At 23.1% G+C, this 16,048-nt stretch overlaps 1 protein-coding gene across 1 annotated transcript; it reads left to right on the forward strand.

The window, feature by feature from the left end:
• Positions 1–26: 26 nt before the first annotated feature.
• LOC117178006 (sister chromatid cohesion protein DCC1) lies at positions 27–15,723 on the forward strand. The gene is made up of 8 exons (XM_033369182.1): positions 27–291; positions 2,836–3,009; positions 4,268–4,469; positions 4,556–4,748; positions 8,051–8,300; positions 12,496–12,605; positions 15,286–15,469; positions 15,560–15,723. The coding sequence occupies exons 1-8, from the start codon at positions 272–274 to the stop codon at positions 15,663–15,665; spliced, it is 1,239 nt and encodes a 412-aa protein (XP_033225073.1). The 5' UTR covers positions 27–271; the 3' UTR covers positions 15,666–15,723.
• The last annotated feature ends 325 nt before the right edge of the window (positions 15,724–16,048 follow it).

A 16,048-nucleotide genomic window follows, 5' to 3' on the forward strand; every position in this document is an offset into this window, starting at 1 on the left:
CGATTGGCCATGTACAAATTGCGCGGGAAACAGTTACAACGTGAGCTGTCATGTCAATGTCAGATTTCTTCGTATTTTATCGATTTCTTTGTTGTGTTTAGATGTAGATTTAATATTTTGTTCGTTATTCACTGAATTTTTCAAATTCATATTATTGTTGCATTCATGTTTTTCAAATAATATTACCTGTAAGTGAAGAAAATGTGATTTTGAGTTTTGGATTTGACCCCTAACCTATATTTATTTTCTTACGAGGAAAACAGTCAACAAAATGGATATTTCAGATTTAGAGTGAGTTTTTAACGTTATTAATGTAATTTATTATTTATTTATAAAAAAAAATGATTAGAATTAACAGAATTGGTAGTAATAGAGAATTAGGCTTGGAATATAACCATTATTCTAAAAAAAAAAAAACGGGAATTTGAAAGTGACATAAAAGTTACTTTTGAACAATAATTAAAGTTCGACGATTTTTATATCCATAAAAATTAACTTATTAGTAATATACCCGAATATTGTTAAATTTGCATTTAAACTTACCTTTTAAAAATTTTTTTTTAAACTTTGTTTTGAAAATTTAGATATTTTAACGTTTTCTCTCGTTTTTTCAAACAAAAAATGCAAACTGAGTTAATAGAAACCAAGAAGAAAACACAATAAATGTTACTTTCAACTTGTCACTTTTCAATACAAACTCCACTATTAAGAAGAATATTTAATTATTTTGTTAAAAATTTAACTATTTTGTTAACACCTTATCTTTTTTTATTTAAAATAAATTTTTTATTCAAAATTGAACTTTTCGGGTAGCAATTCAAATTTTTTTCTAAAAAATCGTCCTTACGGCTTAAAAATTCAACTATTTTGACAAAAAATTCAACTTTTTGTTTTAAAAAACTTTTTTTTTTAGTCTTTTTTTTAGTTGAAATTTTTATTTTAGAAACTTCAACTAATTAGTTGAAAATGAACTTTTTTTCTTTAAAATTTGACCAATTAGTTGAAAATTAATTTTTTTAGAGAATTCAACTATTTATTAAAAAATTCATTTTTTTTGTTCTAACTAAACATTTTGATGAACATTTTTAAGAATTCGTCCGTTTGATTTTTTTCTTGAAAATTCCATTATTTTGACAAAAATAAAGTTATTTTTTTAAAAAATGAACTAGTTTGTCGAAAATTCAATTAAGTGATTGAAAAATATTTTTTTTTTAGAAAATTGAACTATCTGGTTTAAAATTCATCTTAGTAGGTTGAAAATTTAGTTACCTGCGTAAAAATTACACTGTTTTTTTAAGTCTTTTTTTTAACAGAAAATTTGTATGTTTGGATTTAAAATTCATATTTTTGGTAGAATATTCATCTTTCTGACTTGAAAATTAACTTTTTAGTTAAAAATTGGTATTTTTCGTTGAAAATTCGACCAACTGGTTAAAAAATAATTTGTTAAATGGAAAATTCAACTATTTGGTTGAAAATTTATCCTACCTAGTTGCAAATTAGCTTTTTGGTTGAAAATTCATCTTTAGTACAAGAAAATTAACTTTTTGTTTTGAAATATATCATTTTTTGTAGAAAATGTATATTTTTTGTTGAAAATTCATATATTTTGTTGAAAATACGTTTTTTGGTAAAAAATTAATCTTCTTGGTTGAAAATGCAATTATTTGGTGGAAAATTATACTAGTTTCTTGAACATTTGTCTTTTTGGGTAGAAAATTCGTTTCTTGCGATTGAAAATTTATCTTTTTTGTTGAAGATTCTAATGAATTCGTCTTTTTGTTTCAAACTTCAACTATTTTGTTCAAAAATTCAACTATGTGGTTTAAAATGAACTATTGTGTTGAAAATTTTACCAACTGTTTGAAAATTATTTTTCTTTTTTAGAAATTCAACTATTTGGCTGAAAATTCATTATTCTTAGTTACAAAGTAACTTTTAGGTTAAAAATTTATTGTTTTTGTTAAAAAGTCTACTAGTTGTTTGAAAATTCATGTATTTTTTTGAAAATTCGTCTTTTGGTGGAAAATTCACTTTTTTCGATTGAACAATCTTTTTTTTTGTTGAAATTCTAAATAATTCGTTTTTTTTCTTGAAAATGCAACTACTTGGTTAAAAATTAGATTGTTTCGTGGAAAATTCATCTTTTTTAATAGAAAATTAGTTTCTTTGGATTTAAAATTCATGTATTTTATTGAAAATACGTGCGTTGGTAGAAAATTAAACTCTTGGCTTGTAAACTCATATTTGCACGTTAAAAATGCAACAATTTGGTTAAAAGTTATACTGTTTTCCAGAACATTCGTCTTTTTGGATAAAAAATTCATATTTTTTGTTGAAAATTATTTTAAAAAATGATCTTTTTGGCTTAAAAATTCCACTTTTCGGTGAAAAATTTAACAATTTGTTTTAAAATTGAACTTTTGGTTGGATATTCTAACAGTCAGTTAAAAATGATTTTTTTTTTAGAAAATTCAGCTATTTAGTTGAAAATTCATCTTTTTGGCTGAAAATGAACATTTTTGTTGAATATGCAACATATTTCGACTTGAAATCTTCGAATTAAAAATAATTTGTTTCTCCTATTATCCCCAAATTTTCGTGAAAAATCACCCGACTTATGCTATTTTTATAGTATTTGGTGTGAAGTTTGATCAAAGAATATATAAGCATTTAAATTAGATTTTTTTTTGGTTAAAATTGGACTGAATTTCAATTTCATTGAGTTTTAAATTGAATTTCTTTCTAATTTTTTAATTTAAAGCATTCATGGTAAGATTTTCAAAATAGTAATGAATAAATATAAAATTGATTTGTTTCTTAAATTAATAACAGGCCCTTAAGATCAAAGGAAGAATTGAGTGAACTTCTTCACCTGGCAAAAATAGACAAATCGGATTTGTGTAATTTAACGCAAATCATATACGCTGAGAAACAAAAAGATTTTTCGAATAAGAAACTAATAGAATTGGACAAAAAATTATTGGAAGCAGTACAATTAGGCGACAGGTAAGGTTCACTCCTTATTATCTTTTTTTTATCATTAAATGTTATTTTCTGGTCGGAAATTTTACAAATTAAAAAAAAATCTGTCCAAGTTTGAGTCCCACAGTTTTTTTTTTATATTGGATTCTAATTTTTAAGCGTACATTTTTCATTTAACTAATTTTAAAATGCAGTTTTAAAGACTTTTAGTTAGTCAAATTTGAATTTAACTTATAATTATTTTTGAAATTGAATTATACATTAAGGATTAACAAGTGAATAATAACTGACTTCACAAGACGATTCGGAATCGTAAACGCTCGATTAAAACTTTATAAACTATTATTAATTTTTAAATAACTTCAAAATAATGTATTCATAATTAAAGGCTTTTATTCAATTGAAAATATTGTTTTAGTCTAAAATTTGAAAATTTTAAATGTTTTAATTATGAAAAATAATAATTGCGTAATATATAAAATATTTTATTGTTCATGTAAAATCAGTAATTACAAACCAAATATTCAGAACTAAACAAAATACTAAACTTGGAAATTACAATTTTAATTGTTCTATTTGAAAAAATTAATTTACGAGTAAAACTGTTGAATTTAATAGAAAAAATTTGAGTAAGTAGAAGTGAAAGGTCTGAAAAGATTCAAAATTAATTAAAAATTTGAAATGATTGAATAACCCACGGCCTAATTTAAAATAAAATATATATTTTTGCAGATTTTTAACAAAAAATATCGAGGCTGTTTAATATTAATGAAAGGCTTCAAAAAAAATGTCTTAAAATTCTAAGGAAAATTTAAAATTACTTTTTATTTTGAAAAATTAATTTTAAGAGTATGTTTAAAAAGATTTAAAAAGATTTCCAAAATTGTCACTAATGAATCTGAAAGATTTTAGGGAAATATTTTTTATTTTGCAGGATTTAACAAAAAAAAATTTAGACACAATAAATATAAAAAAATGGAGATGTTTCATGAATTTGAAATAAAATTTTGAATAATTTTAAGGATTTTAAAACTATTTTAAATGAAAAAAATTTAACTTTCAATTTAAGACGCGTTCAGTTTCTAACAAAAATGTGATCGTTCAATTTTTAATATTTCTAACTTGAAATTGATAAAAAAGATTTGCAGCTCAGTTTTTATTATTTAAAATCGAAAAACTTGTAGCCTTAGAGTTCGAATTTTTAAATTTCATTGGCCCCGAAAAACGCTTGCAACCCCGGTAAAATCTAAAAAATGACCGGGATTAATTAAAAAATTTTCAGCTTATCGTTTCGAGGAGAAACGGGAGAATTTGTAGTTCTGTGTACAAAAGATCGAACCTACGATGTGAGAGAAGCCGAAACATCAAACTCGTTGCTTCTTGTACCAAATTTAAAGTTTCACACAGAAATAATTGATTCCGAATCTAATAATAGATCGATTGAAGACTTGGAAGTAAAAGGAAATTTCGCCTCTTATTTAGAAGTAAATAGAAAATTTAATCAAATAGTATAAATATTCAACATTTATATCAATAAGATTCATAAGAATTTGATTTAATGCGATTTTAGGTACGAGAAATTAAACCTAGGTTTAATAAACTCACTCAAATATTAGGAGAAACTGCCTTCAGAGGGATAGAGTACGAAAAAGGGATAGATAAAGAAAAATTGTTCGATTGGGATAAGCTTCGGTCTAAAATTCAAGCAAGTGATGAAGAATTAAAGCAGGCACTTCCCCAGTATTCAATTGTAAATATAGACGGTAAGATTGACGCCCTTATTTTATTTTTATAGAGTGGCCACTAATCGAAAAATCGGGAATTAGTTTAGAATTTTTTCTAAAACAGGAAATTAATAATTAATTAATAAATGGCAATAATTGGCGTGTTTTTAGATATAAGATGTAGCCACTTCCGGTCATTTGAAAGACTTGAAAATACAACCAAAATCTATATTTTAAATCTTAGTCACAAAAACACTCTTTTCCGTTTATTAAAGGATTCCTCGTTTTCTCTTGTTTTCAAGAAAATTGACTTTTTTCTCATTTTTCGCCTAAATGAGAACTGAATTAGTAGAACCTAATACAAAAATCCAACTATTTTTTGTGAAAAGTTAATTTTTTTAAATTGAAGAGTCTTTTGCTACATTTTTGTTTCAGAATTCACTTTCAGGGTGTCCAGACACACGGAAAACCTGGAAATCTCCTTGAATTTTTCACGAGAACTTTGAATTAGATTCTTTCTTTTTTTAAAACGGTTATTTTATTAAAATCCGAAAAGTAATTTAAATATTGTAGTATATCATGAAAGAAATATCTCGTTTGGAAGAAAACTAGCTACTACACATTTTTTTATTTAGCAAAATATAATTTTTTTTACATTACACAAAGAATACAAAGATTTCTAGGCATTTTTTTGTATAATTTGCCATTTATTCTATGAGTTGCAATGAACAGACGTTAATATTGTGAATAATTCTATAAGTTTTAAATTTCGTCTGCGCTAATGTAGAATGTTAAAGTGTACATTTTTTGTGATATTCAAGTTATAAATTATAAAAATTATTTTTAAATGTTTCAAAGATTTAAAAATATTTAAAAGGATTTTGAACATTTTACAAAAATTTCACAGATAACAAATATTTAAAAAAAGGTGTGTACACCAGATTAAAAATATTTCACAATAATTCGATAAATTTTTCAAAACTTTAAAAAGATTCAATGGATTGTAAAGGTTTGAAAAAGGGTACAGTACACCAGATTTCAAAGATTTTAAAACAGTTGAAAGATTTGAAACGATTTCAAAAGTTTTCAAAACATTTTAGAAGATATGAAAAGATTTTTACTAATTGTAAGATTTCAAATGAATCAATGATTTCAACGAATAAAAAAGATTTCAGAGACAAAGACTTAGGACAATTTCCCAAAGATTTGAAAAAACCGTGTACACCAGAGTTCAAAGATTTCACAAAGATTTCGAACATTTCTAAAGGTTTCAAAGATTTTAGAAAGGTTTCTAAATTTCTAGATTTCTAAGATTTTAAAATGTTTTACACAGATTTAAAATTATTAAATTTTTTTCTAGTGAATACAAAAGACTTTAGAAGGATTTCACAAATATTTCCAAGATTTTATCAAAATTTCATAAAGATTTCAAGAGAATACAAGCATTCCAAAAATGTCAAAAAGGGTAACCAAATTTCGAAGATTTCAAAACATTTTAAAGATTTTAAAGATTTCAAACAAATACGAAAGATTTCACAAAAATTTCCAATATGTTAAACTATTTCAAAAGGTTTCAAAAAATTTGAGAATATTTCGAATATTTTAAACAATTTCACAAACATTTCAAGGATTTTAATGATTTCAAATATTTTACAAAAATAAAAAAAAAATCCCAACAGATTTCGCGGAAATTACCAGATTTCACAAAGGTTTTAAATACTTCAAGAAAGTAATTATTTTGTTAAAAATTCAATTATTTGATGAAAAAGTCATCAACTTCGATTGAAATTTCACGATTTTTGATTGCAAGTTCATTCTTTTTAATTCAAAATTCTGCTATTATATTTTTAATCCAAAATTCATCTCTTTTGTTCGAAAATTCATCTGTTTTGTTGAATATTCGTTTTTTCTTAGAAATAATTGGTCCTTTTGGATTGAAAATTCATCTTTTAGTAGGAAAGCGGTTTTGTTTGCTTAAAATTGAATGCTATTCCATTTAAAAGTCTACTGTTATATTTTTGATTCAGAATTCATCCCTTTTTATTAAAAATTATACTATTTGGTGGGAAATTCCATTGTTTTAAAAAAATCTTAACTATTTTCTTAAAAATTAATCCTTTTGGTTGGAAAATTCAACAGTTTTGTTGAATATTGTTTTTTTGTAGATAGAAAATTCATCCTTTTGGATTGAAAATCAAACATGAAAATTTTTTATGGAAAGTTAATTCTTTTATTTGTTTTTAATTATTTTGTTGAAAATTTCACTAATTTGATAGAAAATTCAACTATTTGTTTAAAAATGAACTTTTTTTTTTAAATTCAACTATTTTGTACAAAATTCGCCTTTTCCTCTTGAAATTTGAACTATTATCATTTATTATATTTTTCTTTGAGAATTAATCTTTTTTCGTTTAAAAATAATTTTTTTAACCGAAAATTTCGCTATTCCAGTTTTGGTTTAAAATTTAAATTTTCTATTTTTGCTTAAAAATTAATCTTTTTTATTTGAGAATTCATGTATTTTGTTGACAATATGTCTTTTTTAGTAAAAAATTTAACTTTTTGATTGAAAATACAACGGTTTGATTTAAAATTTCATTTTTTTGTTGAAAATTCGCCTTTATTGGCTGAGTTGAACTGTTTTTGATTTAAAATTAAAATCCTTTTATGTTTTAATATCAAATTCCATTTTGCATTGAGAATTCATCTTTTTTTTTGAAACTTGAAACACTTTGTGAAAAATAATTTTTTTATGGTTAAAGTTTTATTTTTATAGTTGAAAATTCAACCAATATTTTTTTGTTTTTGTTTAACAATAATTTTTTCGATTGATAATTCAACTATTGCAGTTAAATATTTATAATTTTAGTTAAAAATTCATCTTCTAGGTTGAAAATAAAAATACTTGGTCGAAAGTAAACTCTTTTGTTGAAAATTAATTTTTTGGTTAAAGATTCATTATTTTAATTAAAAATTCATTTATTCAATTTCTGATTGCAAAATTATCATTTTTAGTTAAAAATTTATCTTTTAGGTTTAAAATTCAACTATTCTAGCTAAAGAGTTACAATTTTAGTTGAAAATTCATCAGTTAGGTTGAAAATTGAACTATTTCCTTAAAAATCCGTTGTTTTTTTTTGTTTGCAAACTAATGTTTTGAACTAAAAGTTTAACTGTTCCATTTTTTGTTGGAAACTTATATTTTTTGGTGGTATATTTAAGTCTTTTTTTATATTAATTTATTTTGCCACCCTCATAAATAAAAAAGTTGATTTATTTTTTATTTAATTTTTCAAATTGATAATTAATAATTAATCGTTAAAAATTTATTTATTTGGAAGGATATTATCGACTTGTGTCCTTTGACTATGAAGCAGACGCTGTATCAAAAATGGTAGATTTGATTACTTATAATTCGTGGGAGATTGATGAAGTTGATAGGGAAGAATCGCTTGAAGCTCTACACGAATTGATTCCTGAACCTGTGTTTAATGCCCTTTTCGACAAATATACAGAGATTGCGAAGCAAAGAGAAGATCCGACTGGGAATCCAAATGCAAGTGAAAAATCGAAAACAACTCCACTTTATAGGTAAAGTAAATATAAAATATGAATGTTAATTATACATAATTTAGCAAAAATGGCTTGAAATTTAATGCAGTATAAAATATGATTAATAATCATAAATTTAAATATATATTGAAATAGGTACATTTGCTTTTATAAAATTTTAATTTTAATCGACTCTCAGTAATCTGAAACATTTTGATGATTTCGAAAATAAAAAGTCAAGTTTTCATTACTAAATCATCAAAATGATCATTCAATTCTAAATATTAAAAATTGAAAGTTCTTCAATTTTTAAGATTTACAATTGATAACTCTTCAATTTTAGAGTTATAAAAATAATTAAAGTTTGATAATTTTGAGGATCAAATATGAAGTTTTTAATTCTAAATCTACCCAATTGAAGATATTTCGAATTTGATCAAAAATAATTTTTTCAAATATAAATCATCCACATTGAAGAAATTTATGATTGAATCATCATAATTACAGAATTTTTAAATTTTAAACTTAAAACTAACACAAATTTTAATTGTGAAAATTTAAAATTCGAAGATCGAAAATTTTTAATAGTTACGCGTAAAATTCTTGAATTGTAAAAATTAGAATTGTAAATTATTCAATTTTAAAGATCTATATTTGAAAGATATTTAATTAATGATATAAAAATACTTAAATTTTAATTATTTTTTAGATCAGAAGTACATTTTTATCTATAATTTTAAAATTCGGGATTTTGTACTTGTAACTAACCAAAATTGTTGATCTTTGAATTCTAAATTTTTATAGTTGTATTTTTATATCTTTAAAATTCAAAAGTTTTCAAGTGTATTTTTGCAAAATAGTAGAACTTTGAATTGTAAATCTTTCAAAGTGAAGAATGACTAATTTGCACAATACACAATAAAAAATTTTGCAACTATTGATTTTTACAATCACAAATTCTATCATTTTAATTATTTAAATTCGCAATTTCTTCAATTTAGTAGGTTTAGAATTGAAAAATTGACATTTGATCCTCAAAATTACCTAAAATCAATTATTTTTATGTCTTTAAAATTGAAAAGTTGTCAATTGTAAATCTTCAAAATTGCAGACCTTTCAATTTTAAATAATTATAATTGAAGAGTTTTTATTTTGACAATTTACAAATTAAAAATATGCAAGTCTGAAGTTTTGAAACTGAAAATTCTGTAATTTTGATGATTTACGTTACAAATTTCTTCAATTTGAAAGATTTAGAATTGAAAACTTCACTTTTGATCTTCAAAGTCATACAAATTCATCACAATTTCAGAACTTTTATTTAAACATCTTTAATATTTAGGAAGTTTAAATTGTAAATTTTTTTAATTTAAGAATTTTAAATTGCAACTCTTAAAAATTGTATTACTTTGGATTGTAAACCATTAAAATTCAAGAATTTAAATTTGACAATTTACAATTAAAAATTTTACAAGTTTCAAGTTTTAAAATGAAAAGTTCTATAATTTTAATGATATCTTCAAAATCGAACTATTCCAAAAAATGGTTTGAAATTACATATCATTAAGATATAAATCTGAAAATTGAATAATTTGCGATTCCATATTTTTAAAATTCAAGAATTTTTACTTGTAACTATTCAAAATTGTCGAACTTCGAATTCTAAATTTTCAGAATTCAAAATTGTGTTAGTTTTAAGTTTTACAATTTACAATTCTGTAATGTTAATGATTCAAATTAGAAATTTCTTCAATTTGATAGATTGAGAATTAAAAAATTCATATTTGATCCTCAAAATTATCAAAATTTAATTATTTTCATGTCTTTCAAATTGAAGAGTTATCAATTGTAAATAATAAAAATTGAAAAACTTTCAATTTTTACTATTTATAATCGAAATTTAAACTCTTGAATTTCAATGATTTACAACTCAAAGTTATACAATTTTTAAGAGTTGAAATAGAAAAATTCTTAAATTTTAAGAATATACAATTTAAACTTCTTAAATTTAAAAAATGTTTATATAAAAGTTCTTAAATTGTGAAGAATTCGTATGACTTTGAAGATCAAAAGTCAAGTTTTCAATTCTAAATCTACTAAATTGAAGAAATTGCAATTTTCAAAAATCAAAATTCCAGAATTTTGAATTGTAAAAATGAAAAGCTGCAACATTTTTAATTGTCAATTGTTAAAATTAATAATTCTTTACTTTTAAAGATTTACAATTAAAAGTTCTACTATTTTGGAAAGTTACACCTGAAAACTTTTGAATTTTAAAGATATAAAAACACAACTGTTAAAATGTAGAATTCAAAGATCAACAATTTTGGATAGTTAGAAGTGCAAATTCTTAAATTTTTAAGTGATAGAATTTCAAATTATTCATTTTTAAAGATTTAAATTTATATTATTTATATAAAAATACATAAATTTTCATTATTTTTCATATCAGAAGTACATTTTTTAATTGTAATCCTTTGAAATTAAAGAAAATTCTAATTTAATCATTAAAATTATAGACTTTTTCATTTTAAAACTTAAAACTTGTATAATTTTTAATTGTAAATTGTGAAATTTAAACTCTTGAATTTTAATTGTTTACAATCCAAAGTTATATAATTTTTAAGAGTTGCAATTTAAAATTCTTAAATTTTAAGAATTCACAGTTTAAACTTCTTAAATTTTAAAGATGTTTGAATAAAACTTCTTAAATTGTGATGAATTTGTATGACTTTGAAGAGCAGAAGTCAAGTTTTGAATTCTAAATCTTCCAAATTGAAGAAATTTGGAACGTAAATCATCAAAATTACAGAATTTTCAGTTTTAAAACATCAGGCTTGCATAGTTTTAAATTGTCAATTACCAAAATAAAAACTGTTCAATTCTAAATATTTCTAATTGTAAGTTCTGCAATGTTGAAGATTTTACAATTGATAATTCTTCAATTTTAAATACATAAAAATAATTAAATTTTGATAATTTTGAGGATCAAATGTGAAGTTTTCACTTCTAAACCTACCAAATTGAAGAAATTTCTAATTGAATTATCAACAGTATAGAATTATAAATTGTAAAATTTAAAACTAACATCATTTTTAATTGTCAATTTTCAAATTAATAAACTTTTTAATTCTATATATTTAGAATTCAACTATCGACAATTTTGAATAAATACAAGTACAAATTGGAGAATGTAAAAAATGCATAATTGCTAATTATTCAATTTTGAAGATTTATATTTGAAAGATACGTTATTTTAAACCATTTTTTTTTAATAGTATAATTTTGAAGATTTATAATTGAGAACTCTTCAATTGTAAAGATATAAAAATACTTAAATTTTGATTATTTTTTAGATTAAAAGTAAAGTTTTAAATTCTAAATCTTTCAAATTGAAGAAAATTCGAATTGAATCTTAAAAATTATAGAATTTTCTATTGTAAAACATGAAACTTGTATAATTTTTAATTGTAAAATGTCAAAAATAAACTCTTTAGCTTTAAAGATTTAAAATCCAAAGTTCTACAATTTTGAAGCTTTGTAATTGAAAATCCTTCAATTTTAACAGTTTTTAATTTAAGCTTCTTAAATTTTATAGATATTTAAATAAAAGTTCTTAAATTGTGATGAATTTGTATGATTTTCAAGATCAATAGTTAAAAATGTGCAATTCTTAATGTTTTAAATTGATGAAATTTCAAATGTAAATTTTAAAAACTACAGTATTTTTAATTCTAAAACAAAAAAGTTGTGCAATTTTAAATTGTAGATTTAAAAATTGAAAACAATGAAAGCTTCTTGAATTTTGAAAATATAGAATATACCCTTTTTTATTTGCTATTTTCCGTTAAAAATTTTAATTCCTGAATATTTTTAGTTGAATATTCTTCAATATTTAATGTGCATGATAGAGAATGATGCAATAATTTTTTTTTATTTTGGAATAGTTGAATTAGTTATATTTAAAATTAAAATGCACTGTATCTTATATATTTGAGATTCAAGTGAAAACGGAATTTTAGAAACGGGAACATTTAATGTGGACAAAGAAAATCAGTGAATTAGAAAATAATTATTATTTATAATATAAATATATACGTACATACACATAAAAAATAATTAAGACACAATTTTGAAAAACCTGAAGAAGAAAACAAGAAAGGAAAATATGGGAAATTCAAAGCGATTTTTTGTCTGGAAAGTTAATAATTTAAAAATAATAACTTCATTGTAGGTATAACGAAGAAAAACTTTGTAAAATGCTTGCTAAAGTTTTGCTCGCAGTTTCTCCGGTGACGGAGTACACAGGATTTATGGATGCCTGGGAAACCGGAGTTCCTGAGGGTAAGTTCCATTTTCCAATTATATATTTTTTTTATTTTAGGGCTGGGAGTTTCCGTAAAAAAAAATGATTTCAGTTGCAACAGGAAATTGTTGAGAAGAAACGAGAATTCATCACAATTTAAAAGATCTCTCTTTCGAAACTAAAATGAAAATACTTAAAGTACTTTTTCTGAATTACAGTAGAAAATTTTGTTAAATTGTTTGTTGATAATTTATCTTTTTTAGTTGAAAATTCAGCTACTTGTGATTATAAGTTAAACTCTTTTGTTAAAAATTAATTTTGTTTGTTTGAAGATTCATCATTTTAATTTGAAAATTCATCTCTCTTTGAAAATGTAACTCATTTGTTCCATTAGAAAATCTTAACTGTTTTGCTGAAAATACGTTTTTAAAAATTAAGAATTATATTTTCAACGGAAAATTCAACTATTCTATTTTTGGTTCAAAATTTCTCTTTTTCGTGTGATATTTCAATTATTTGGTTAAAAATGTACAGTTTTTTATTTATAATTTAAACTGTTTGTTTAAAAATGTATGTACTTTGTGGAGAATTAATTTTTTAGTTGAAAGTTCATCGGTTTGGTTGAAAATTGATCTTTTTCAAATAAAAAATTCAACAGCTAGGATGGAAATTCGTGTTTTTTAATTGAAAATTCAATTCTTTCGTTGAAAACTCACGTATTTTGTTAAGAAAATCAATATTGTTTGTAGAAAACGATCTTTTTCTATGAAAGTTAATCTCCTTATCTTAAAATTCTTCTTTTTGGTTAAATTTCAGTTAAAAATCATATTTTAGATTGTAAATAAAATTATTCGGTTGACAGTTAAACTCTTTTGTTAGAAATTTATTTTTTCGATTGAAGATTTATCATTTTAATTAGAAAATTGATTTCTTTGGTTTAAAGATGAGCTATTTGATTGAAGTTTTTTTTTAAATACTAAAAATGTAACTATTATTCCAGTTGAACATTTCATAAATCTAGTTAAAACTTCATCTCTTTTATAGAACATTCATTTTTTGACTACGAATTTAATATATCAATATTTAGTTGAAAAATGATTTTTTTTTTTAGTTGAAAATACGTCTTTTTTTCTTGAACTTTCGATTCTTTTAATTTAAACTTAACTCTTACAGTTTCTGTTGAAAATTTATCTGTTTTAGTGAAATAATTCTTTCTTAAATTTCACTATTTCAGTTGATGATTTATCATTTTAGTTGAAAATTCATCAGATAGGTTAAATATAATTTGTTTTCTTCTAAAAATGCAACTGTTCCATTTTACGTTGAATATTCTTTTTTTTTTAGTTCAAAATTCAACTATTTGGTTGAGTATTGTCTTCTTTAATTAAAAATTCAATTAGATCGTTAAAAATTCATGTATTGCGTGGAAAATTTATGTTTTTGTTTAAAAATTAATCTTATTGTTAAAAAGTTTATCTTTTTAGTGCAAAATTCAAGCATTCTAGTTAAGTATTCACCATTTTAGTTTAAATTCTTTTTGCTTTAAACTTCAACTATTCTAGTTAAAGATTAATTAATTCCCTAAATTCCTGAAATATTCTGAATTCCCTGAATTCCTTGAATATTTTGAAATGCTTTGAATTCCTCAAACACTGTAACATCCCTGAAATAATATGAATTTCCATAAGTTCTTGAATTTTTTGGATTCCTAACCATCTCTGAATTCCTAGAATTCTCCAAAACCCTTGAATTCTCTTGAATAATCGGAATTCCCTGAACGTTATGACTTCCTGAAATTCTCGGAATTCCTTGAAATTGAACACTTCGAGTTTCGGGTATTCCTTTAATTCCCCCAAAGCTATGAAATTTCGAAAATTCTTTGAATTCCCTAAATTCCTTGAATATGCTACATTTTGTTAATTCTCTGATGTCCTGGAATATTCTGAATTCCCTGAATTCCTTGAATGTTCTGAATTGCTGAAATTTTTTTAATTCTCTGATTTCCCCTGATTTCTTTCAATTCTTCTGAATTCTCTGTAATCCTTGAATATTCTGAATTCCAGCAATATTCCGAATTTTGTGAATTTCTGAAATATTCCGAACTCTTGGAATTTCTGAAACATTCGATACTCTCTGAATTTCTGGGATATTCGGAATTCGTTGAATTCCTTGAATATTTTGAATTTCGTAAATATTTTAAATTCCTGAAATTTTTCGAATTCTTTAAATATTCTGAATTCTCTACAATCTTCTAAATTCTATGCATTCCCTGAATTCATAAAATTTCTTGAATTCTTCTAAATTCCTCTGAATTCTTTGGATTGGTTTAAAGTTTTTGGAATGCTTGTAGTTATCAGAATTTTGAAAATTCAAAAAATTCAATTTCAGATAATTAAGTGAACTTAGATGAATTCAGATATATTTGTAAATTTTAGGATTTGTGAAATTTTCAAGGAAGCTAAAAGATTTGAAAGAGTTTAAAAGCTTTCCAAGCAAATCTTTTTAAGAAATATTGTTAAAAGCCCTGAAAAATAAGACTATGCCTCTCAAAATATTTTTTAAAGTGATTGAACTGTACAATATTTAAATTGGAATCATAGTATTTTTCTTTGATATTTGCATATTATTAATTAACAATGCAACGTTTTAATAATATTATTATAAATTATCAATATTATTGTATTTTAAATATTAATATTATTAATAATTTGCTCTCAGGAATGAAACCCAAAGAGGAATGTTTGTATGGCCTAGCAGTTGTTAAAATGAACAACGAAATCGGAAGGAGGGAAATAGTTTCATTTCCAGAAGAACATTTGCCTGAAAATGTCGAAAAAAGATTCGAGGAACTCTTCAAAGTAAAAGATAAATGGACACTTGAAGAAATCACGCCTTATATTTCGTAAGCTTCGAAAAAACTAGCTCTTCGTAAATATTGAAAAAAATATATTGTAAGAAAAGGCAAATATTAAATAACCAATTTATTTTTCAGAAATGTAGCAACGGAAAAATTAAACGTAAAGGCTCTCCTAACGAAATACGCCCGGTCGTCGATGAAAAACGGAATAAAGTATTATAGCTCGAAACATGGAAAATAAGTAAGTTTCTCTGAAATGATTAAATAAATAAATAAATACAGAAATGAAATCATACACATAATTTATTTTGTCTGTAATCATATTACATAGTTACATTTACACAAATTTACAAATACCTGTTAATTGAGATTACATTTAGCAATTTCTGCTTCATTTTCAAAGCAGGAATATTGATTATAAGTCTGCAATTGAATTTGCCACAGCCAACTCAATTTTATAAAATAAATAAGCGATATTCGAATTTTACTATGAAAAATAAAAAAATCTTAACTTTCTTAAAAATCTAGTTATTTAAAAAATGTATACAATGCCATATTAAGTGACTTAGAACCTCCTTAAAAACACTATCAAATCTTGATATGACTACTTTTTAAATTACTATT

Source organism: Belonocnema kinseyi, chromosome 8 (genome assembly GCF_010883055.1).
Source record: "Belonocnema kinseyi isolate 2016_QV_RU_SX_M_011 chromosome 8, B_treatae_v1, whole genome shotgun sequence".
Taxonomy (NCBI): domain Eukaryota; kingdom Metazoa; phylum Arthropoda; class Insecta; order Hymenoptera; family Cynipidae; genus Belonocnema; species Belonocnema kinseyi.

Bases quoted from the DNA above. Each gene is read 5' to 3' on its own strand.
- LOC117178006 (XM_033369182.1), top strand. From the start codon at position 272: ATGGATATTTCAGATTTAGA. The intron at 12,606-15,285 runs GTAAGTTCCATT...ATTTGCTCTCAG, and splicing joins GGAAACCGGAGTTCCTGAGG to GAATGAAACCCAAAGAGGAA. The intron at 15,470-15,559 runs GTAAGCTTCGAA...TTTATTTTTCAG, and splicing joins GAAATCACGCCTTATATTTC to AAATGTAGCAACGGAAAAAT.